This window comes from Rhinolophus hipposideros (genome assembly GCF_964194185.1).
Source record: "Rhinolophus hipposideros genome assembly, chromosome: 1".
Taxonomy (NCBI): Eukaryota; Metazoa; Chordata; class Mammalia; order Chiroptera; family Rhinolophidae; genus Rhinolophus; species Rhinolophus hipposideros.
This window is the reverse complement of record NC_138047.1, coordinates 60,613,526-60,638,080: the sequence shown is the minus strand read 5'-3', so window position 1 is coordinate 60,638,080 and position 24,555 is coordinate 60,613,526. Positions and strand designations below refer to the sequence as shown.

Here is a 24,555-nt window from a genome sequence, read left to right as displayed (position 1 = left end):
AGACTCACTGGCATTTCAAATGCTCTTACTCAAGTGATAAGGGTGGCATGTGCAGGAGGAGTAAGAGTCCTCCGGTGTTCTACCTCTTAATGACTATTTAGCGGCTAAGCTGAGAGGTAGCCCAAATGGTGCTTTGGTTGTTGTGTACTCAACTCCGTGGCCCCAGATGAAAGGCAGTGTGGCTGTAGCTGCTGAGTTAAGGAGTCCCCTGAGGTGAGAAAATGGTGTGATAACTGAGGATGTAGAGCTTTGGTTGGATGGAAAACATTAGAAGTTTGTTTAGTTGAGCTGCCAGTGTGGGCTTGAAACAAAGTAAATGCACTGATATGCCACTGTCTCCCTTCATGGCCTGACCTCTCCCTCCTCCTACACCTTGACTTCAGGTGTTTTAAGGAGAAAGATGAATAGGAGTTGGGCTGAGGTCTCCCAGTCCTTAAGCAGGATGAACGGCCATCCCCGCCTGTCTAAATATTCTGGGGGAGCTTTAGGGAGAGGAGGGAGTCAACCTTTTATGGCTGTGTTGGGTACTGGCACCCGTCATCCTCCTACCTTGTTCTGGGGGAGATGGAATATTCAGATGCAACTGACAGGGCTTGGGCAAGTTTGCAGTGGGGGAGGGAAGCTAATGTGACATTGTGGGTGGGGCCCTTTGCTGTGTACTGTTTGGCTTCCATTGCTAAGGTCTATTGGTACTGATGTTTTACATACCTGTACTGTAAATGCCCCTACGTGCCTGCGGGGACTCTGCTGATCAGGAAGAGCCACGTTTAGAGAAGTGCCAGTACTTTGGGGTCCCCAAGCCCTAGTGATTCCTTTGAGCTACAAGTTATTGTGATTCATGATTCTGCAGTATATACAAAGAACTCATGCAGCTCAATAAGAAGAGGGTGTCTTTAAGTATAGCTAAAGTTTTTCACAGGCACTTTTCAAAAGAAAATATGCAAATAGATAATATGCATGCGAAAAGGTGATCAACATCATTAGTCATCTCAGAATTGCAAATTAAAACTACAAGGAGATATCACTTCACACCCATTAGAATGGCTAAAATGAAAAGACCAACAATACCAATTCTTCACTAGGATGTGGAGCAGCTGGAACTGTCCTACATTGCTGGGGGGGGGTATAAAATGGTACAGCCAAGGTGGGAAATCATTTCATAGTGTCATGCAAAGTTAAAAATAAACTTACCTCATGACCCAGCACGTCCACTTCTAGGTATTTATTCAAAAGAAATGAAAACATGCATCCGTAAAAAACTTGGAACTTGAATGTTCATAGCAGTATTATTCAGAAGAGCCCCAAACTGGAAACAATCCAAATGTCCATCAACAGGTGAATGGATAAACAAATCATGGTACATTTGTACAATGGAATATTATTCAACAGTCAAAAGGAACAGAAGTACTAATAAGTACAAGAATAAAAATCTCAGCATGCTGAGGGGAAAAGCTCATACTGTATGATGCCTGTATGTCATGAGTGCGTAATATGTGATTCCATTTACGTGAAATTCTGGAATGGGCAAAAAGGCCAACTTAATCTATAGTGATAGGACAAATCGGTTGTGTAGGGTGGGTTTGACTGTAAAGGAGTAGACTTTTTTTTTGTCCATTTTAAAATACCAGTGATAAGAATTTAAGACAATATAATTTTGTGATCAAAATTATGAACTTTGGTGTCATAAAATATATCCTGAGTTTGAATCCTGGCTTTTCCATTTACTAGCTAGCTATGTGACCTTGGGCAAATTATTTAACCTAAGTTTCTTCATCTGTAAAATGGGGGTGATAATGATACCATCTTGTTGTGAGGGTAAATTAAATTATGCCATCACTGGTAGATAGTAAGTGCTCAATAATGATGATAAATTTGGCAATATGTTTGTTACTGTCATGTCTGTTACCCTTAATCTCAGAATGGTTATTGCATTTTTATATTTTTAAAACGGGAAGAAAAGAATTGCTGATTAGATTCCTCTGGATCTTTGATATTCTATGGGCAAATAATTTATTGCTGTTTAATCAGTCATAAATATAATGTGCTTCTGCAGTAAGTGAAGACAATGATACAGACTCCTGTATCGGAAGTTCTGCATAAACTTTGGCTAAAGGCATCACAGTTCTGATTTGTTTATAATCTGCTTTATTACCACTTGTTTTCTTTGTGGGAACTGGCTGTATACCTCTTAAATGTATAAATGTATACCTTTTTAAATGTATACCTTTTTGACATTTTAAATGGCTGAGGAGGATTTGAGAATCTTCTTTCTAGATAAAAGTTTCTGTGGAGTTAATTGATCAGACTTGGGCCAATAAACCATTTGATCTGCAGTTACTGAGATGGATGACTCTAGACAGTGTTTTAACATTAATTTGAGTATTTAATGGATTTTTATAAATGGTTGAATACCATCATTTTAGGACCTAGTTCACTGGAGAGATGAAGATATTTTCCAGTATCTGTTTATATTTTAAAATCTTTATTTTTTTGTGTGTGAATTAGCAGTTTTCGAGTCTGTCAATAAGAGGGAAAAACCGTAATTGGGAAGCAATCAAATGATCAGAAATGTCAAAGATTAAAAAGTTTTTTGAGCGGGTATTAGAAAGTTTCCTGTAATTATGTGACGTAGTATTACCTGAATGCAGTATACTTTAGGGTTGAGGCACAGCAAATGAGAATGTTTGCTTCTAGTTTTGTGTCCCACATAACTTATACTTCAGATTCTTGAAGGTCGAGGGCATGATAAAATGGTTTAACTTAAATTCACACCAGGAATATTCTTCATTCAATTACGTTAATAAAAAATATTTTAAATTTTATCATTTTTTCATTTGCATTTTTCTTGAATAATTTTTTTCTTAAATCTATTTTCAAAACCTAAGTAATTTTTTATTTTTCAACTTTTATTGCAGCGCCTGATCAACTTTCTATCAGGAGAACCATCATGGAGGTGGTGCCAGCTGAGGTGAATAGTTTGCTTCCAGAGGAGATAATGGACACTGGTATAACTTTAGTGGATGATGATAGTATTGAGGCTGTTATTGTTTCATCCCCAATTCCCATGGAGACAGAACTGGAAGAAATTGTCAACATAAATTCTACTGGTGACTCTACAGCCACGCCCATTTCCACGGAACCAATCACAGTGTACAGTAACCACACTAACCAAGTTGCAGTGAACACCACAATTACTAAAGCAGATTTTAATACCACAGTGAAACCAGCTTTTCCAAGTGGCCTTCAAAAACTTGGTGCTCAGACTCCTGTGACTATATCAGCCAATCAGATTATTTTAAACAAAGTATCACAGACATCTGATCTTAAACTTGGCAATCAGACCCTTAAACCAGATGGACAGAAGTTAATTTTAACAACTTTGGGCAAGTCTGGTTCACCAATTGTTTTAGCACTACCCCATAGCCAACTACCCCAGGCTCAGAAAGTTACAACCCAGGCCCAGTCAGGAGATGCTAAGTTACCACCGCAGCAAATTAAAGTAGTTACCATTGGAGGGAGGCCAGAGGTGAAACCTGTCATTGGTGTCTCAGCATTGACCCCAGGAAACCAACTGATTAATACTACAACTCAGCCCTCTGTGTTACAGACCCAACAGTTAAAAACAGTACAGGTAAAAAAAACAAAAAAGGGGGCTTATGAATTAAAATGCATGTTAAACTGATTTCGCAGTTGTGTTTGTAGGTTGATGAAATGCTTAGTTGTTACTGAATTCTTTTGAATGTTGCTTTTAGTAATTGTGTGGGGTTTTTTGGGTAAAATTTGATATGTCTAATGCTTTGAAAACTTTTGCTAGAGAACTTAGAACAAACTTAATTTTGGTTAAATTCCAAACGAGTGTATTTATAGCTTTTTATTCATTTTTAAATGCATTTTATTCTCAGTAGTAATTTGATTACAGGGATGTTCTGCTGGTATAAAGATGCCAGAGTTTCTGCTGGGCTGTCAAAAAATAATTCAGACATGATTTTTTTCATTTAACAGATGGCCAAAATCTAGGAAAACTTGCTGCTCTGAGAAATCTTTGGAACCATAAATAGTACATACTAGCCAGTGTGTGCTTTCTTTGGGTTTACTGTCATAGCCATCATTCATGTTTACATTGTGGAAAAGACAATGCCATGTGATGGAAGATAACATATAGGCTTTAGAGTTGGACCAAATGGATTTGAGTCACCTCTCTGCCGCCCTACCACCTGTGGAACTTTGGATAGGTTACTTATCATCTCTGAGTTTTTGACTTTAGCTGGAAGATGGCTGTTTGATCATGATGAAATACACAATAACAGATAGTAGTTGATATAATTCTCAAAACTTTGAGGATCCTTTGATCCTCAAAATGGTCCTCAAAAAGGATCCTCAAAAAGGATCCTTTGATCCTTTGAAATGGTACCTATTATTAGCATGAATAGGATCTTAACATAGGAGGTACACAGAACATGTATTAAATGATTCCCTATTTTTCATGACCAAATAGGCCTTTTTGGGTCACCACTACTCTTAGAAATACAATGATCCACTTAAATGACCAGGGAACACAAATGCATTCCCTGTTTGAGAGTCACCTTTTTTTTAAAAAGAAAGAGAAGGCATTTATAGACGATGTAATACAGAATTGTACACCTGAAATCTATGTAAATTTACTAACAATTGTCACGCCAATAAATTTAATTAAAAAAAAAAAAGAGAAGGCATGAGTTGGAGAACTAAAGCAAGTGTATAAGGAACTATCTACCCCCAGTTGATGATATTAGAAATATTGTTTTGGTTATTATGTTGGCAAAATAATTAGGAACTTATTTTCATGGGATTTTTATTTAAGAACTTTGTAAGATTTCTCAAACCTTGTGATTTGCCAGTGTTCCTTCTGCTCCTATTAAACACTCAGTGTCCTTTTCTTTCTTGTTCATTATCATCTCACTTATCCCTGACTCCTTTACTTTAGATGAGGATCTCTTGAATGAGATATGCTATCACCATCAAGTATCTTGTCCTAAGCTTGTTTTTTTAGTCAGTTTTGAAACTTGTTTTTATTGGTTTTTCAGAATTTATTTGGCTTTGGGGATGTGGCTCATAACCATGTCACAAAAAACTGATAATGTAAATTAGAATGTCATTTTTTTATTTACAAGAGCAATGTATATATACTATTTCAATGACCAGTTTACTTGTGTCCACTAGTTTTCCACTATAATCCCCTAAATACTGACAATAAAAAACAAAGATTGGGATCTAATTCTTATAACTTCTTTTATTGTTACTTCTATAAACCCTGATTCTATTTATTAAGAAAAAAGCTTGTATTTACAAAAAAGAATTAAAAAAAACCCATTTAGAACATTGTTCTACTTGTCCTGTTATTTTTAGGCAACCCAAATCCTTCCAACTCAAAAGTAACCTACAAAGCTCTGATGCACAAGAAAACAAACAAACATGAGCTACACATCTTATGTTTCCTTCTTAGGCATCCAAATATTTGGTTTGTTATTACATGGTGTAAATGATTCTGTTTTTTTTTTCCTAGACAGTCCTCAGTGTTGTCTTAAGTTTATTTAAGAGTATTGAAACTGTTAGGGTATAGACAACAGGTAAGGGTGGAAGAAGGAAACCTACCTTAAAAAATGAAGGAAAGGGGTGACAAATGAGGCCAGAGACAGTAACAAAGAGGTATAGTTAAATTAATTACAGATATATAAACACTTTCCCATCTTTCTTGTGCATAGAATATAAGAGGAATAAATAACTAATAGTCTGGAGCAGCATAACTCCTTACTACTTCCTGAGTCTGTATAATACCATGCCAATAATTCCTACATGTTGTTATTTGGTCCCATATTTGGCTATCTTATTTGTAAATTTCCTTTATGATTCATTTTTGTCTTAATCTGCTGATTAGATAAATTTGTTATAAATGATGGTTTGTTTTACTTAATAAAGTAATTTTGTTCGAAGATAGTTTAGAATTCATAATGCATAAATCAGGGTTCCTTAACGGAACAGGAAATTATTTTCAGCAAAGTTCCTCTAAAGAAACATAACCATAAAAAAGAAAAAAGAAAAGAAAAAAAACATAACCACAAATGCAAGTTGAGATTGTTCATTTGAATGATCAATATGCTTTTGTTTGTATTGTTTACATTTTTTTCTTGATTGGTAAGTATCCATATGACTATGTGATTATGAAAATCAGTTAAAAATGGGAAAATACTTTAAGCTCCTGATCTTTATAGCTAAGATTTTTTATTTTGAGGCTGGGATTTTAAGAGCACCAATATTTCTACCTCTTGAGATTATTAATACTAAGTCAATAGATGACAAATTCTAACTTACTTTAGCATTTTAGGCCTGTAAACAGAGTTGAGAAATATATTCCCTTTGTGTCTCCCAAAGTGCATCAGTTTTTTAAAGTACAATTATGGATTTATTTGTCTGAATCAGAATTTTGCAAGTTGGGTATTTTTTAAATATAATAATGGATCTACATGTTTTTTAAAAAAGTGATTTTTATTTAATGTATATTTATTTTGTCAGTAATATGTTCTGAGTGTAAGAAAGTGATATATTCAAAATGAAAGAAAATGTGTTATTTAGTTTAATTTATTATTTGCGCACAAAACTAATATTTATCTAATTCTGTGATCTATTACAGCTACTGGTAAATTTCTGTCATTCAAATTGGTCATGTTTATTCAGTTTGAGTCATTCTTTCCAATAATAAATTGTACTTTCAGGCCCTCAATTTTCATATTTGCCAAAAGATAATATTAAATATCCTGCCTGCTTTAAAATCTATAATTTTTATCATACCTAAATTTCTGCTTCTAACTTTTAGAAGAAGTCTTGTCTTTGCATACATTGATAATTTCAGTATAAAAACATTGATAACTATTTTCCTTGACTTGTGGAGATTTTTAGTTCAGGTCAACAGCATGCTAATACATAATTTAGGATTGGAGATAAGTAAAATATACTCTCTCCCTTCAAGGAATTTATAGGCTAGTAAACAGTATTTTAGTAAACAATATTTCAGAGGTTTTGCCTTTGGAATAGAGTCTTTGCTTTGCCAAACTGTCTCTTTGTATCTAGGTCGTTAACTTGTTCAGTTCTTCGGTTATCTACCCCTGATATATACATTTAAAGCTGAATATCTAATCATAAGCCTGTCAATTTCATGTGTATTTTGCTTCCAGGGGCCAATGTCATTTTATTTACAGGTGGATTCATCATTTGCACTATTCTTTCGTAACCTACTCTACTCCCATCTTTTTATTGAACAATTTGTTGTTTTGAGAAAGAATATTGCTGTGCCATACTGTTTTAGTATTAAGTATTTATACTTAATAGAGACTAAATTAAGGAGTTTCAATGAAATGCAAAGGTATTACTACATAGGGTGCCAGAAAAAAGTATACACATTTTAAGAAAGGAAAAAAACTATTAAAATTGTAATACCCAATATATACCAATAACAAAAGATGAATGCAAGTCATATTTGACTTCTGCAATTACAAGAGGTGCTCAAAGTGGTTACCATTAGTGTCCAGACATTTCTGATTACGGCGAACTGCTGCTTGAGCAACCCTGACCAAAGTGTTAACATCTCTTAAAATGTGTATACATTTTTTTGGCACCTCCGGTATATATTGTCTTAAGGATGTGATCATATTAACATTTTAATGAATGGCTGCATTTTAAATGTTTTTAACATTAATACTTAGATATATTTTATTAAATGAGCTGGTTTCACATGTACTTCGGCTTATCCATCTTTTCTCTAATTTTGATTGAATAGGTGTTTTATAGAAACATGGTCTTCATAGTTATTTATATATTTCAGATTGCTAAGAAGCCTCGAACACCAACCTCTGGTCCAGTAATCACGAAGCTGATCTTTGCAAAACCAATTAATAGTAAAGCAGTTACAGGACAGACAACTCAAGTGTCACCACCAGTCATTGCAGGTTATTTTTCTTTATAGTTTATTAAGCTATATATTTACCTTTCTGTCAAGTTTTAAAAAGGCTGTTCTGCCACTTTGAAATGTTTTAGTGAAACAAGTCTAGTTTATTGTAAACTAAAGTAGTTAATAAGAAATGTTACACTTATTAAATGTATGCTTCAAGCAAAATGTTTTATCTCAAAATCAGTCCATTACTTTAGTCTCTTTAGTTTTTGGTAGAAATTTACCGTGAAAATAGCAAAGTCTTAAACTTTAATAATACTAGCTAACGTATATATAGTGTTTACTATGTGCCCCGCAGTATTCTTAGCTCTTTACATATACAGAGGGTACCAAAAAAATATATACACATTTTAAGAAAGGAAAAAAACGTATTAAATTTGTAATACAACGAATGACTCTAGCATTCATTTGATTAATGCCATCTTTAGAGCTAACGTTGTTCTACACATTGCTACCGTAATTTAATTCAACTTCGAAAAGTAATACAGAGATAACATCTCTTAGAATGTGTACATTTTTTGGCACCCCCGATAGTGACTTTCATATCCTCTGGCAATCCTTTGAGGTAGTCATACTTTGTCATTGTGGAAGTGGAGACACTCATCTAATAAGTGGCCAAGCTGGGGTTTGAACCCAGGCAGTTTGTCTCTAGAATAAACACTTGTTAAGTCTAATAGGTTTAAGTTAATGCACATGGGAATATAGTATTTCATGGGTTCTGTTTGAATTTTTGGTTTCAGTATTTTAATATGCTCTGTGTGCAGTTTTTTATGAGTAGAACATTGTCACAGTGATAGTAATTACTTAAATGATAACAGAATTTTAGCTATATTATTTTTAACCAACAAATTCCTTAGTGTGACCCAATTCTCTTTTATTATATACTTTAAAATTTGTCATCACCAAATAACTATAAAACATCAGAAATCTTGACTTCAGTGTTTCATTCTCTTTTAGTTTTTCCATCTTTGTGCTCCCAATCTAGCAATTCTTTGATTTTGAAATCCGTTGTCCATTAACCCTTCCACTTTCTCATAATAATCACCACTTCATGTCCTCAAAGTCTTCCTTACTCATCATGGAATCCATGACCCATCATTATCTCTCCCTTGTGAACACCACTGATTGTCTTTTCCTTGTCTCTCTGTAATGGCTTTGTTAAGTCCAGCTCTCTTCTTACTACTTGCCTGGCAAGCATTTCAGTACTTCTAGAGAAAATCACATAGCCGTGGTGCCTGGTCTTTAATTCAGAATTACACTGACATTACTCTTTTCACTGATTCAGAGCTCATTTCTAATTTCCATTGTGCTGAGGGCTGTGGAAGCATGTCTGGACAGTAGACTTTGACTAGAGACTTTCAAATGCTAACTACTTATTCCTATGTATATTCTTGATGAGTGCACTTCAAATGTTAACTAAACATGGGTCGGGGAGAGATATATATTAAAATGAACTACTACTATCTTCGATAAATTTATGGTCAGCATAACAGTAGGCCACTCTGAAGTCAATGCCAATGATTTACCATTTTCCTGGAGCTTTGAATTGTATGTAGGGAAGCTTCTCATTTTAGTAAATGAGAGAAGGCATAGAAAGACTGATTTGAGGGCAGTGTTGGGTGAGAGAATGTTTTTCTCATTTGTCCTCAGTAGAGATTTGTGGTGGTTATAGGAAGCTAGTGTCTTGAGGGCTGTCATAAGAGGCAGATATGGCCACACAGAGGAAAGTTTAGAAAAGGTGTGGAATTGGTGTTGGTTGAGGAAGTCAGCCTCAGTTGGCTGAAAGTGTGAGCAAGGGTTGGATGTATTGATGAAAAACGGCTGTCAGTCCCCTGGGAGGTTTTGGGTAGGTGGAGGGGGTTAACCAGGAGGAATGTCTCAATGCAATGTTCTTTACTGTTTGATTTTGAGAGTCCCATAAATTTTTTAATTATGTGGGAAAACCAGATGCTAAACAATTGTGGTATTTGCAGAAAGAAGTTAAATATCTGAATGAATTTTTGGTTAATGTCAAGATTTCATTTTTTGCATGTCTTTGGGTTGTTTATAACGTGTTGCACACTAATCATAGCTTCACCTTTCAATTACAGACCTGTTAGCCCCACCAAAATGCATAGAGATAGACCTCTATTATTAAATTTCACTAGAATTGTTGGCATTAAGTTCAGTTTGGAGGGATAATCTCTACTGTTAACTAGTTCTTTATGGCCTTTTAAATTCATGTAAATCAAATTTTAAAACATCAAAGTGCTCTTTTATTGAATTGTCTTATCACAAGGAGGTTTCATCATCTTTATATTGTAGCTAATGATCTTTCAAAATACATTTAGATTGTTTTTTAATGACTTTTGGGCTTCTCATTGAAGATGGATATCTTTTTCTGTCTTTCAGTCAAAATAAACTTACTGTTTCCCCAAAAATAAGACCTAGTTTTATTTTACTGTAATATAAGTAAAATTATAATATAATATGTAATATATAATGCGATACAATACAATATAATACAATACAATACCAGGTCTTATATAATATGATAGAATATAATGTAAGACCAGGTCTCATATTAATTTTTGCTCCAAAAGACGCATTAGAGCTGATTGTCCGACTAGGTCTTATTTTTGGGGAAACATGGTATGTATGTAAGTCATGTTTTTAAAATGGAAATCTGATCTTGTCACATCTTTGCTTAAAATTTTCTTGGCTGTATCCATTTCTGGGCTTCAGTCCATTAGAATTAAGTTCAAATGCCAGTGCATTCTTAGCATTAAAGGCATTTGTGATCTAATACAGACCTCTTTCATTTTCACCTTCTATCAGCTCCAGACCTAGTTATTTAACTTAAAGAGATTACCAAATGGACCATGCTCTATTAGGACTTAGGATCTTGCACTATTCCTTTTACCTGAAATGTCATTCTTTGCTGTTTTTCATTCCTAATTCATCCATTTTATTTTTGGATTACCTCCCCCTATCTTGGAAGCTTTTGACCCCTCTGTGTAGTCAGTCAGGTACTCTTCCTCTGACCATCTCTTATGTATTTCCATAAAACTTAATTATACATACCAAATACTTAAATTTAATTAGACTTCTATTAAATTTCACATTGGCTTTCAAAATTTCTATTAGTCACACTATTGTAATATTTGGCTTTCTTGCCTGTCTGTCCTACTAAACTCATGAGTTTTCTTAATGGTATTTTTATTTTGTTTTGTTTGTTACCTAGTTTTTTAAAATTAGTTTATTTTTTAAAATTGTATACATAACATAACAGTTGATCATTTTAATAATTTTTAAGGCTATTTTTAATTAGTTTCAGGTGTACAAAACAACATAGTGATTAGACATTATATACCTCATAAAGTGATAACCCCAGTCTTACCATCTGACACTGTACATAGTTATTACAATATTATTTGACTATGTTCCCTATGCTGTACTTTACATCCCTGTGACTATTTTAATTATAGTTGACATTCAGTATTATTTTATATCAGTTTCAGGTGTACAGCATAGTGGTTAGACATTTATGTAATTTATGAAGTGATCCCCTGATAAATCTTGTACCCATCTTACACTATACACAGTTTTTACAATATTATTGACTATATTCCCCATACTGTACTTTACATCCCTGTGACTGTTTTGTAACTACCAATTTGTACTTCTTAATCCCTTTATCTTTCTCACCCAACCCCCCTCTCATCTAGTAGCCATCAGTTTGTTCTCTGTATCTGAGTCTGTTTCTGTTTTGTTTATTCATTTATTTTGTTCTTTAGATTTCACATATAAGTGAAATCATGGTAGTTTTATTTCTCAGTCTGACTTGTTTCACTTAGTATGATAGGGTACCCTCTAGGTTCATCCATGTTGCTGCAAATGATAAGGTCTCATTCTTTATTATGGCAGAGTAATATTCCATTGTATATAGGTATATACCACAATTTCTTTATCTGATTGTCTACTGATGAGCATTTCAGTTGTTTCCATATCTTGGTTATTGTAAATAGCACTGCAGTGAACATGGGGTGCATACATCTTTTTGAATTAGTGTTTTGGATTTCTTTGGATAAATGCCCAGGACTGGAATTGCTTGGTCATAAGATAGTTCTGTTTTTAATTTTTTTTTTTTTTTTTTTTTTAGTTGAAAGCAATGAAAATTTATTCTGTCATAGTTCTGGAGGCTAGAAGTTAGAAATCAAGGTGTCAGTGGGGGGTCATGCTCCCTCTGAGATTCTGGGTAGTATCCTTTCGTACCTCTTCCTAGCTTCTTGTGGAAGCTGTCAATCCTTGGCATTCCTGACTTGCAGCTACACCACTCCAGTCTGAGTGTTGTCACAACATTATTCTCCTATATATCGTTCTATTTTTAATTTTTTGAGGAACCTCCATACTGATTTCCATAGTGTCTGAACTAATTTGCAATCCCACCAACAGTGCACACAGGTTTCTTTTTCTTCACATTCTCGCTTACACTCATTGTTTGTTGATTTATTGATGATGGCCTTTCTGACAGGGGTGAGGCGATATCTCATTGTGGTTTTCATTTGCATTTCTCTGATGATTAGTGACGTTGAGCATCTTTTCATATTGGCCATCTATATGTCCTCCATTTTAAATCATTTTTAAGTGGATTATTCAGTGGCATTAAGTACATTCACATTGTTGTGCAACCATCAACACCATCCATCTCTAGAATTTTCTTCATCTTGCAAAATTGAATCTCTGTACTCATTAAACAATAACACCCTATTTTTCCCTCCAGCCCTTAGTAAAGACTTTCTGTCTCTATCACTTTGATTACTCTACAGATGTCATATAAGTGGAATTATATATTACTTATCCTTTTATGACTGGCGTATTTCCTCATGATTCATCTATGTTATACCATAAGTAATAATTTCTTTTTAAGGCTGAGTAATATTCCATTGTATGTAGGTAGCATATTGATGATAGTTACATTTCTATCTTTCCAATACCTGGCACAGTTTCTGACCCATAGATGTAGTTCAGTGAATGTCTTATTGAATGAATATGTCATGGAAGCAGTGTAGTGGTATGAAGGGAGCCATTGGGAGACTTGGGTTTTAGTCATGGCTGTTCCATAATTTTTCTTTGTGATCTTGTGTAAATATAGTCTGTTCATCTTACTTGTTTCTGTAATATGTTGGTATCAACCACTTCACAAGACTTTTGAGATGGTTAACTGAGATACAGATATGTCCTTGTTATCAGAGCTTCCAAGGTGCAAGGTACACTCCATTGATGTGAAGATATTCACTAATGAATTAATCTCTTACAAAATTAGTCCTCACTCAGATATGATAGCTCCCTGCCCCAGCCTCTTCCATCTGTAGCTTTCTGGAGTTTACCTCTTTTGATTCAGGTGGAGGACAGCTGACAGTAGAGTGTAAATGCCTTGCAGATTAGTTTTAAGGTGAAATTGTATAGCTTGCATACTTGCTTGAATTTGTCTTTAGAGCTAAGGCAAAATAGGGATTTGGAGATTAGATAATCAGGAGAAATGCTATCTAGATGAAAAACAAGCAAGCCCCTCATTAGATTTGATTATCCAGCATCTTTTTAAAAAGCCTTCAGTGACTAGAAATTTACTTGTGTTGAAACAGTCATTTCAATTGGAAATTTTTATTCGTTCTTTTTTACTGCTGAGCTGAATATTTTCTGTTGCTATGCATTAGTGTTGTGCAACTGATATGATACAGATTGGTTCTAATACTTCAACTTGATCAGTCAGGGGATTTTGGCTTTCTTGTCATAATGAACAATCTCTAAATCTCAGAAGCTTAAAAAAAATCCCCCAATTTAATTTTTTTATTCATACTTCATTATTATCTACATGTCCATTGTGGATTAGAAGGGGAGTTCTTTTCATCAGTCTCTAAAAGACCAAGGCTGACAGAGGGGCCACCATCTCAGATATGGCCGAGGAAAAGAGCTTTGGCAGGCCTTGCAATATGCAGTAAATTTTCTGGCTCAGATAACACACATCACTTCTAGTCATAATTCATTGGCCAGAACTAGTCATGTGGCCCTAACCTAACCACAGGTAGTGGGGAGGGCTATGAAGTGTAGTTCTACCAGGTGCCCAGAATGAGAGAGAGCCAGAATATTTGATGAATCACATGAATGACTATCACACAGTCAGAATTTTTAAGAATTTAAAATTCGATGTGTCGTGTCTGTAGTCTTTTGCCTAGGATAAAAATTCCTCATTTCAACTCATTGTGATATGATTTCCAAATCCCTAAGCCATCCAGACACACTATAGTTTTTCTGTGTTGTTCCTGAAGGGTATTGTGTGGAAGGGAACACAGTATTTCTGTTTTCCTGTTGGAATCTTGCAGGAAGAAAATTTTTTTCCTTTTGGCAGTCTAAAATAAGAGTATTAAACCAGACAGTGTTCAAGTTAGCTAGTAACTATATGTTTTATAGATGTGGATTTAATTGTATCCTTCAGTTTAAGTTCAAAGAGTAAAACAGCTGCAGTGTAGTAGAGAACAGAACTTGAAGTTTTAAGACTGCAAGTCCTGACTTTCAGGAACTGTTATACAGTGCATGTTGCTTAGTTTTCCTGAACGTATTTTCTGATAGATAAAACAAGATTGATGAGAATGTGAGCAGAAGTGTTTTCTTGAACTTCATGTGAAATAGTATTAAGATACTAAATGTTATTAAGAAACATTTTTTTGTTTCTTCTTAGATTCATCATAGTTTGTTAGAGACTCAAGTGTTTTAAATCGTATGTAGATACATATGAAATAGTAAACATACATAGTACAGTCCTTGTGGGTGTGGATCACCATCACATACATTTTTATATTATTATTACTTTTAAAAAGTCAAACTGATGTGCTGCCTCTCGTTTGCAGGTAGGGTTCTTTCACAGTCTACTCCCGGGACTCCATCAAAGACCATAACAATATCTGAAAGTGGTGTTATTGGATCAACTTTAAATTCTACAACACAGACACCAAATAAAATAGCCATCTCACCTTTGAAATCGCCAAATAAGGTAAAAAAAAAATTAGCCACAAATGCCAAGTATTGTGGTTAATACCTTTATTTTCTTCCTAGTCACTTCAGATACTTCAGTTTTAATGTATTTCCAAGCAACTAATAGGCATTCGGTAAATACTGGATTAATTTAGTAATCAAGGATATATATATATATAGATAAAAAACTTACTCTAAACACATAGTAACCTTGTAATCATTTTGCATGCTAAGGTGATTTCTATGGCCCATATGAATGTGGGCACAACAAAAATCTTTTGAATGAGGTACATTATGTGCTTAGTTCTTATTCAGTTAATATTTGTGCAAAATTACTGTCTTTGGGTAAGTCACACATATAGTGATTATGTAAATATAAAATGTTAAGTGTAACTTTTTTTGATAAAATACTGTGCCTTCTGCTTAAGCTGTCTTGGGTTTTTATGGAGAGCTGAGTTTCTGCTGGGTAACAGAGTACATGGAATACTAGAAATTGCCATCAAATCCTGGTAACCATGTTTATCAGTTTTTCAGCTTAAATACAATTCATTGAAAGCATTTGAAAGCTTTTCATAATTTGTTTTCATTTCTAGGTGGCAAAACCTATTATTTTACTCCTAGTAAATAGCCTTAGCTCACTTTCCTAAAACATACAGATGTCATTTACCAGTATAGCATTTTGTAAAAGGTATCTTTTAAAGGACATGTTTAGCTGGAAAGCCAAACATCATTATTCCGTAAGGTTCCACCCTTGTGATTCTGAAAACATACTGCCCTTTGTACCTGCCTTTTTCCTTAATTTGTTACTGATCATAAATAGAACAAACATTAAACATTTGCCATGCGTTTTTTAAAAGTCTAGTTGTTGGTTTCCATTTTAATGAGACTTGAATATAATATATAATTGTGATGTCTCAAAGTTTATTAAAATGGGATTCTACCTGCATAATATAATTATTTACATACATGTGTGTTATGCATAGTGATAGGCACTGGGGATAAAACTGAATCAGATCTAAGTTTTTAATTTCAAGTAGTTCAACAGGAAAGTTAGGCTTAACGTTAAAAATTGCCCTACAGAATCAAAACAGCCATAGGTGAACTTATGAGCTCTGCTGTGTGTGTCAGGGAAGGTTTATACAAAGGAGGCTACTCTTGAAAGGTCTTAACTTTAAAGGTGGTTTGGGTCTTAGCTGTGGGTGAGCAAAGGAGGCTTTCTGGATTGAGGTAATATTTTACACAAAAATGTAAAAGTGTGGCCCTTGCAGGTACCTACATTACTTTGGTAGGATGAGAGCTGAGGTTATGAAGGTGAATGGAAGGTCTCATTACCTTCAGAGGAGTTTGGATTTTATTCTTAAAAACTTTCTGTTGCTTCCCATTGCTGCTAGGACAGTGGTTCTCAGCATTGCCTGCACATTGGAATCGCCTGGGGAGCTTTAATGCCAATGCCTGGTTTTTATCTCTAGAACTCTGTTTTAATTGGTCTGGTATCAGGATTTTTAAAAGCTCTCTAAGTGATTCTGATGGGCAGTCCAGATTGAAAACCACTGCTCTAGGATAATATGAGGTTTGCACTTTTTTAAAGATGATTCTTGTGGCATTATGAATGATGGTTTGGAGAAAGGTAAGCCTGGATTCTGGGAAATGCCAGTTATGCTAGTGATTCTCAACTGAGGCTACACTTTCAAAGCACCTGGGGACCACTTGAAAAAACTAACAGTTGGGCCCTTCCTGACCCTATTTAAATCAGAGTCTCTAAGGTGGGGCTTAGGTATTAGATTTAATATTTTAAATTTCTAAAGTGTAGGCCACAATCGAGTATCACTAACTTAGATTTATTATAGTACTTCATGTGTGAGCTTGACTAGTACCGTGTTTCCCCTAAAATAAGACTTAACCGGAAAATAAGCCCTAGCATGATTTTTCAGGATGACATCCCCTGAATATAAGCTTAATGCGTCTTTTGGAGCAAAGCTTAATATAAGACCCAGTATTCTTTTCAGGGAAACACGGTAGCTAAGGGGCTAGGGAGGAAGAGATATGTAGAAAGAGGTTTAAGACATAATGAGTGTACATTAGGGTCTTAGGGAGGGGGAGAATCTATGATGACTCCTGGATCCCTGATTTGAATAACAGTACATGGTGGCACTGTGGACTAATGTGACTCGTACATGGACTGTGCCTTATAGCACACAGATGGAAACTAGCTTTATTTTTCTTTGATCCTTGACTTTAGCCACACCATGTTGGATCTTCCTTCCCTGCTTCTTGACCAGAGGTCATTTTTAACTATAAGCTTTATTTTAGTAAAAGCTTTAGTAAAGCTTTAGTAAAAAAAATATTAAATTTACAGTTCTGAAAAGTCAAGGTAGCAGTTTATATCCAGTTGAAAGCTTTTCCTCTCAACTCAGACCTGAGTTGGATCAGGGGTCATGTAGTGGAGAAGAGGAGTGATTTCTTTCTTTACTTTTCTACCTCCTTCTCCTTTCTGTTTTTGGGTTCTTATTGGAAGGAAGATTAGAAGAGAAAGGACAAAGTTTTATATGACTAAGATGATTGTAATCCAGCTGTCGGTATCCTCTTGTGACAAGTGCCCAATGTGTTGTGCATTTAGGAAGGTTTGGGGAGGCCCACATGGGTATGTCCACGTTGCCCAGTTCCCTATCTGGGTATGGTGCACACACCAGCTACGTTTGGCAATTTCCTCCTACTCTTGGGTCCTGTAGTTACTGCGGAGTGCCCTTCATGGGTCTTTGGCCCATCATAGCTCTTTTGAAACATCAATCTGGCTAATGGGAAACCTATTTCTAGCAGAAATCTGACAGAACTTTTCTCTTTATTTAACTTCATGTAGACTGAGCACCATTAAAGGCTTGGAATCCTCGATCACCTTTCATCTCCCACATTTTTTCTCCTTAAGGCTGTCAGAATCTTCTGTTCCCTTTTCCCACCCATCCTTAATTCTTGAAATCGTCCTACTCTTTGGAGTTCATAATCAAAGTAGTCCCTTAAATCCTTAACCTCTTCACTGAATGTTTCTTTTATCTTCTTTGTCTAATGGATACCTGGCTCTCCTTGATAACGGCTTCCCCTACAGACCTATTAAGTGATGACTATTTCTCTCCTTCAGCCTTTATGCCATTGAGCCTTAAAGGGAAGGTTGGGGGATAAGTGTCTTTTTTGCTGCTTCTCACTGCAATTTGTAGATCATTCTCACTTTCTTTTCCATCTTTGAAACTAATGATAATCAGGTTTGCTGTGGGATGTTGTACATGTCTAATGTTTTCTCAGTTTACTTAATATTATAGTTGTAGGACAGATTTATTTCATTATATTTATTTTCTAAAGTAATCCTCAGTTTTTTATTTTCTAAAGTAATCCTCAATTTATTAGACATGCAAATAAGCATTAAACTAATGAAAATGTGATTCTGCATGGTTTACTTCCTTGCTTTAAATTTTAGCAATGCTGTTATCCTCTACTTTTTGACATCTAATGTGTTTTTGTCCTAATTCTATTTTTTAATTTTTTGGGGGGAGTATTGGGGAACAGTGTGTTTTTCCAGTGTGCATCAGCTCCAATTCAAGTCATTGTCTTTTAGTCTAGTTGTGGAGGGCACAGCTCAGCTTCAAGTCCAGTTACCGTTTCAATCTTAGTTGCAGGGGGCGCAGCCCACCATCCATGTGGGAATTGAACCGGCAACCTTGTTGTTAAGAGCTCACGCTCTAACCAACTGGGCCATCCGGCCGCCCCACCAGCAGCTCAGCAGCAGCTTGTTTGTTGTCTTCAGTCCAGTTGTGGAGGGCGCAGCTCACTGGCCCATGTGGGAATCAAACTGGCAACCCTGTTGTTAAGAGCTCGCTCTCTATCCAACTGAGCCATCCGGCCGCCCCTGTCTTAATCTTATTCTTACCTTTTAGTGTTGTTTTGTTTATGGCATATTTGGGTTTTTTGTTTGTTTGTTTGTTTTTCAGAAATATAGTATGGTTTAACATTAAAAAATCTATCCGTTGAATTCATGACATTAATAGGAAAAAAAGAGAATTATATGAATATATATAATGCATCTCAGTACATGCAGAAAAATCCTGATAGTAGCCAGCTTCCATTTTTGTTAAAAATACTTGAAACAATAAAAATAGAAGGATAGTTCATAATTTGCAAATAGGAAAAATACATGAAACTTCATGTAATGGTGCAGTGTTGAAGAAGAATACCCACTTTCAGCACTTGTTCAGTTCTGCTTGTAGGTCTGATTTAATGTAATAACACAAGAAAAAGAAATGAATGGTATAGGACTTCAAAAGAAAGTAAAACAGTCCCACAATTTACATGTTCCATTATTATATGCAAGTAAAAGTTAAGAATCTGCAATTGTGTAAATTTAGCAAGATAGTCTGATATATGGTCAGTGTAAAAAAAACCCAATATTTCTAGACAATATACACTGAATATAATTATTGGTATAATTGGATTTAAATCTTGCATCTTACTGGTAATTTTCTGTCACACCTGTTCTTTTTCTTTCTTCAACTCTTTCTGCCTTCTTTTGGGCAAACTGAATAGTTTTTATGATTCCATTTTATTTTCACTATTGGCTTATTATAGTTGAACTTTTTTTTTACTGGTTGTTCTAGAGGCAAATACACATTTTTGACTTACCACAATCTACCCTCAAGTTTATGTCACTGCATGTATGATAAGAACTTTGTAGTGGAGTTCTTCCAGTTCCTCCCTTCCTGTCCTTTGTGTTAAACATTTTACTTTTACATGTTATAAATTTCATAACAAAAAATTACCTTTTAAAGCAATTACAAACAAGTCCTTTATTTATTTTTATTTTAACTATCCTACATCCTTTCTTTGTGTGGCTTACAATCTCTCTGGTATCAAACTCCTCCCTAAAGAACTTTATTTAATATTTCTTTTAAGGAAAATCGGCTGATAAGAGATTCTCTCAGCTTTCATTTGCCTGAAGAAGTCTTCGCCATTATTTTTAAAAGATCATTTTCATTGGGTAAAAAATTCTGTGATCATAGTTTTCCCCAGTACTTAAAAAGTTTTCCCCAGTACTTAAAAAATGTCATTCCACTGACTTCTAGATTGCGTAGTATCTGATGAGAAGTAAAGCTGTAATGTTTGCCTTTTCCCCCTCTGTATATAATGTATCTCTTTTTCTAGCTGCCTTCAAGATTTTTTAATGTGTCCAGATGTGTGGTGTGGTGTTATTTTCTTTTTTAAGTATATACTTATCTTGATTTTAAAGGTTTTTGGATCTACATTGTCTTCAACTTTTGGAAAATTTATGGCCATTATCTTTTCAAATATTTCTTCTGCTTCATTCTTTCTCTCTTCTCATTCTAGAACTCATTTCCCGATACGCACGTGTGTGTGTATTTCAGTTTGGATAATTTCTGTTGACACATTTTCAAGTCCCTTGATTCTTTCCTTAGTTGTGTGGAGTTCACTGTTGGGCCCATTGAAGGACTTCATCTGTGATAATTGTGTTTATTTTATTTCTAGCATTTCCATTTGACTCTTAATAGTTTTATCTCTCTGCTACAGTTCTCTGTTCATTGCATGTTGTCTTTCTCACTAGGTGTGTTAACATATTAATCATAATTATTTTAAAGTCTTTATCTGATGGTTGCAGCATCTAGGTCATCTCTGAGTTTGCTTCTCATTTTATTACTGGAATCGCCATCTGAATTTTTTAATTTATTGGGGTGACAATTGTTAGTAAAATTATATAGGTTTCAAATGTACAGTTCTGTATTACATCATCTATAAATCCCACTGTGTGTTCACCACCCAGAGTCAGTTCTCCTTCCATCACCATATATTTGATCCCCTTTACCCTCATCTGCCACCCCTCACCCCCCTTACCCTCTGGTAACCACTAAACTGTTGTCTGTGTCTGTGAGTTTTTGTATCTTATTTGTTTTTCTTGTTCCTTTTTTGTTTTCAGTTTTATATCCCATATATCAATGAAATCATATGGTTCTCGACTTTTTCTGTGTGACTTATTTCACTTAGCATAATAATCTCAAGATCCATCCATGTTGCAAATGGCACTATTTCATCTTTTCTTATGGCAGAGTAGTATTCCATTGTGTATATATACCACATCTTCTTATCCCAGTAGCTCTCCATGATTTTATAGTGGTTAGTACTCTATAATCTATAACTGTATAACTCTATATTTAGAAAATTTGTTGTGAATTTTTGAAAATTTTTTCATTTTTAAGCTTATACATATAAGGGGAAACTATATTCTACCGTATTTCCCCAAAATAAGACTGGTCTTATATTAGTTTTTTGCTCCAAAGACGCATTAGGACTTATTTTCAGGGGATGTCTTATTTTTTCATGTACAACAATCTACATTTATTCATGTACAACAAACTACATTTATTCATTTATTCATGTACAAGAAATCTACATTTATTCAAATATAGTCATGCCATCTTCGTCTGGTACATCGTCATAACTCTCCAAACCCCGAATTCCAGCTTGAATTTCTTGCAACTCCATCTCCTGTAGAACCATTGGCCCCAATCTCTCATGTCCAGCAATAGAGCTCTCCTTAAATGAGCACTTCCTTTCCACGTAGCCTGCTCGTGGTGCATTGGCAACACAGCTGTTAGTGATTTTATCCCATGAATTCTTCACCCAAGTCACGACCTCTTGCAGGCTAGGTTTCACAAAGTTTCCACGCTGATTTCTCTCCATTCTATTTTTAATGTAGTCATTGATTTCCATGCACAAATGGTCCTAGAATGGCTTGTTTATTGCAATATTAAGAGTCTGGAGATAGGCAGTCATTCCTGTGGGATCATTATTTGATCTCTTCTCTCTGCAAGGAAGTTCTTCATGTCTTTAGTGCGGTGAGTGCTGGCTGAATACCAGATTAGCAGACCTCTTTGGCCACCTCACAAAACAAGTGGCAGCATTAAATCGACCCACTTCCTCATCACTGCTTGTGTGCACCAGGTTTTTTTGGTTTCAAGAACATAAATGCCTGAAGCACGTTCAACTTTATTTTTCTTGCCCTTAGTGATGATTAAAGGTGGGGCTTTCTTTCCATCCAGACGAATTGCCAAAATACAGGTGACATGTGCACTTTCGTAACCAGTGGAGGGAATGTAGATTGATGAGGCACTCCTCTGATCAATTGTCGTTTGAGATCCTTGGCCCATAAATCCTGCAGTTTCATCCATAGCAATCATGTTGGAGAGTTGGTATTTAGAAAAGTCGATGCCATCAACAAAGGACTTGAATGCAAGTGCATGTTTAATAACTTCAGTATCTTCCAGCTTGAACAGTGTTGTTGATCTTAGAGACAGTTCATATCGCTGAAGGAAGCCATCCAGCCAGTGTTGTGATGCTTTGAATTCTTGTGGGGATATTTCTAACTGGTGCCATTGCACATGCTTAAATATCAGCCCTGCACACAACCAAAGCCTTTGCTCTCCTGTCAGCAATCCATTCACACATGATGTCTTCCAGCTCAGGAAATGATGGTTGCCGACCTGATCCACACTTGCATTTCTTAGCATTTCCTTCGTCCACCTGTTGATTGAGGTTATCATACTCTGCTCACCATTTTCGGACCATTCGGAGAGCCATCTTCTCCTCTTTGCAGAAAGCCATAAGATTCTTGCCCCCGGAGTCCTCCATGATTCCTTTCTTGTATGCGACAGAAAAGCTCTTTCTTTTTTGCATTCATCTTGTCTGGGGGTCAAAATATTATTCCCTTTAAATCTGCCATTAAAGCAAGTGTTAATTAAAGACTTATGAGACAGGAGTGGTAACAAAAATGATGACAGTTAAGAATGATGGTCCATACAAAAGCGACAAAAAATTGCAGGCACCGAAATTCAGATAATGTTTATTTCACATGAGTGCATTAAGTACATCTGTAACTACACATGATGTATTGAATTATGAAGATGCATATTAGACACAGCCACATCTGTTCATTATCAAGTGTGCACGTTATTCGTGCATTGTGTCTGTGCTCTGATTGGTCATTGGGCAATAAGTCTCAAGTTCATCTGTGTACATAGGCACTTACCTCTTGTCCAAAGGCTCCCGCTTGGGTATTTACAAATAATTATAATTTATATTATCATTTATTTTAAGTATTAATGTCAATAATATGTATATTTAATTATATATTAATATAATTATTTTTATTTATTTATTTATTTTTTTGTTGAGAGCCCACTGGCCCATGTGGGAATCGAACCGGCAGCCTTCGGAGTTAGGAGCATGGAGCTCTAACCGCCTGCGCCACCGGGCCGGCCCAATATAATTATTTTATAATTCAATACATCCGTCATGTGTTGCAAACGGATGTACTAAATGCGTCCGTCTGGCTGACGATCTTAACTGGGGCTTATTTTTGGGATAGGGCTTATATTACAAGCATCCTGCAAAAGCAAGCTAGGGCTTATTTTCTGGTCAGGTCTTTTTTAGGGGGAAATAATGGTGTTAAAAGTAGGTGACTTAGGGGCGGCCACTTAGGTCAGTTGTTCAGAGTGCGGTGCTCTTAATAACAAGATTTCCAGTTTGATCCCTACATTGGCCACTGTGAGCTGTGCCCTCCATAACTAGATTGAAACAACTACTTGACTTGGAGCTGATGAGTCCTGGAAAAAAAGACATTTAAATAAATAAAAAGTTAAACAAAAAAAAAGTAGGTGACTTAGCACAAAAAGTAAAGCTGCTCTGTTGATTTGCAGCAAATCTGCTTACAAAAACTTCATGATAGTTGAAGTTATGGATAACTGGACTTCAAGAAAGGTAAAGGTTCACAGAGCTTTGGTTCTGGAAAATTGGATCAAAAAAATGAAAGTTAGAAACTTTGAAACCCTTTCTTTCCCACTAATTTGGTCTTAGAGTTAGTAAATATTCCTAAAATGTAAGGCCTGGTCAAACTTTATGTAATATTGATGGGTATTTTGTTACCCCTTCATGTCTTTATGTGACTACATCTTCAAAATATCGTACTCGTTAGTTTTATTTATTTTAGTTTTATTTATTTTCTAATTATCCTAGACATCTTTGAATTCACTTTATATACACTTCTTGTCAGTTTTGTTCTTCTACCCAGGGAAGTGCTCTTTTATTGGCCTTTATCTGGCAAACAAACAAATCTTTCTTGTTGGCCCACTCTGTGGTACGTAATTGAATCATCACATAGCCATTTAGAATGTAGAATGTACTTAACTCCCATGTGAGGAATTGTAGAACATAAACTATGTAGAGCAAAAGCTATGGTGTAAGAAAAGCTTTTTGCTTTTCTGATTTCTATGACCAGTATACCTTCTTACACTCTTCCTACTTCTGGGTCTTCTAGCTAAGGTAGAATTCAATGAAGCATCTATAACTAAATTCTATATTCAACATTTTACTATAGTTGCTTTATGATTTATCTATCCATCCCTCTATCCATTAATCATCCTATGTTTAAAATGCATGTCAAAGTAAGTGGCACATGTCCAGTATGCTTCTCCCCAAATATGTCTTCTAGCATACTATTAACTAGAAGTCAC

The 24,555-nt window shown here is 35.3% G+C and overlaps 1 protein-coding gene across 5 annotated transcripts in view; it reads left to right on the top strand.

The window, feature by feature from the left end:
- Positions 1–24,555, top strand: part of LIN54 (lin-54 DREAM MuvB core complex component) — a 62,290-nt gene that overhangs the window by 12,073 nt on the left and 25,662 nt on the right. For 3 of the 5 annotated variants that reach the window (XM_081056426.1, XM_081056424.1, XM_081056425.1), the window contains exons 2-4: positions 2,916–3,631; positions 7,856–7,979; positions 14,869–15,011. In XM_081056426.1, the coding sequence (XP_080912552.1) occupies positions 2,948–3,631; positions 7,856–7,979; positions 14,869–15,011 (951 nt within the window). In that variant the 5' untranslated portion in view covers positions 2,916–2,947. The remainder of the gene's footprint in view (positions 1–2,915; positions 3,632–7,855; positions 7,980–14,868; positions 15,012–24,555) is intronic. The other 2 variants (XM_081056428.1, XM_081056427.1) reach the window with 1 other exon arrangement.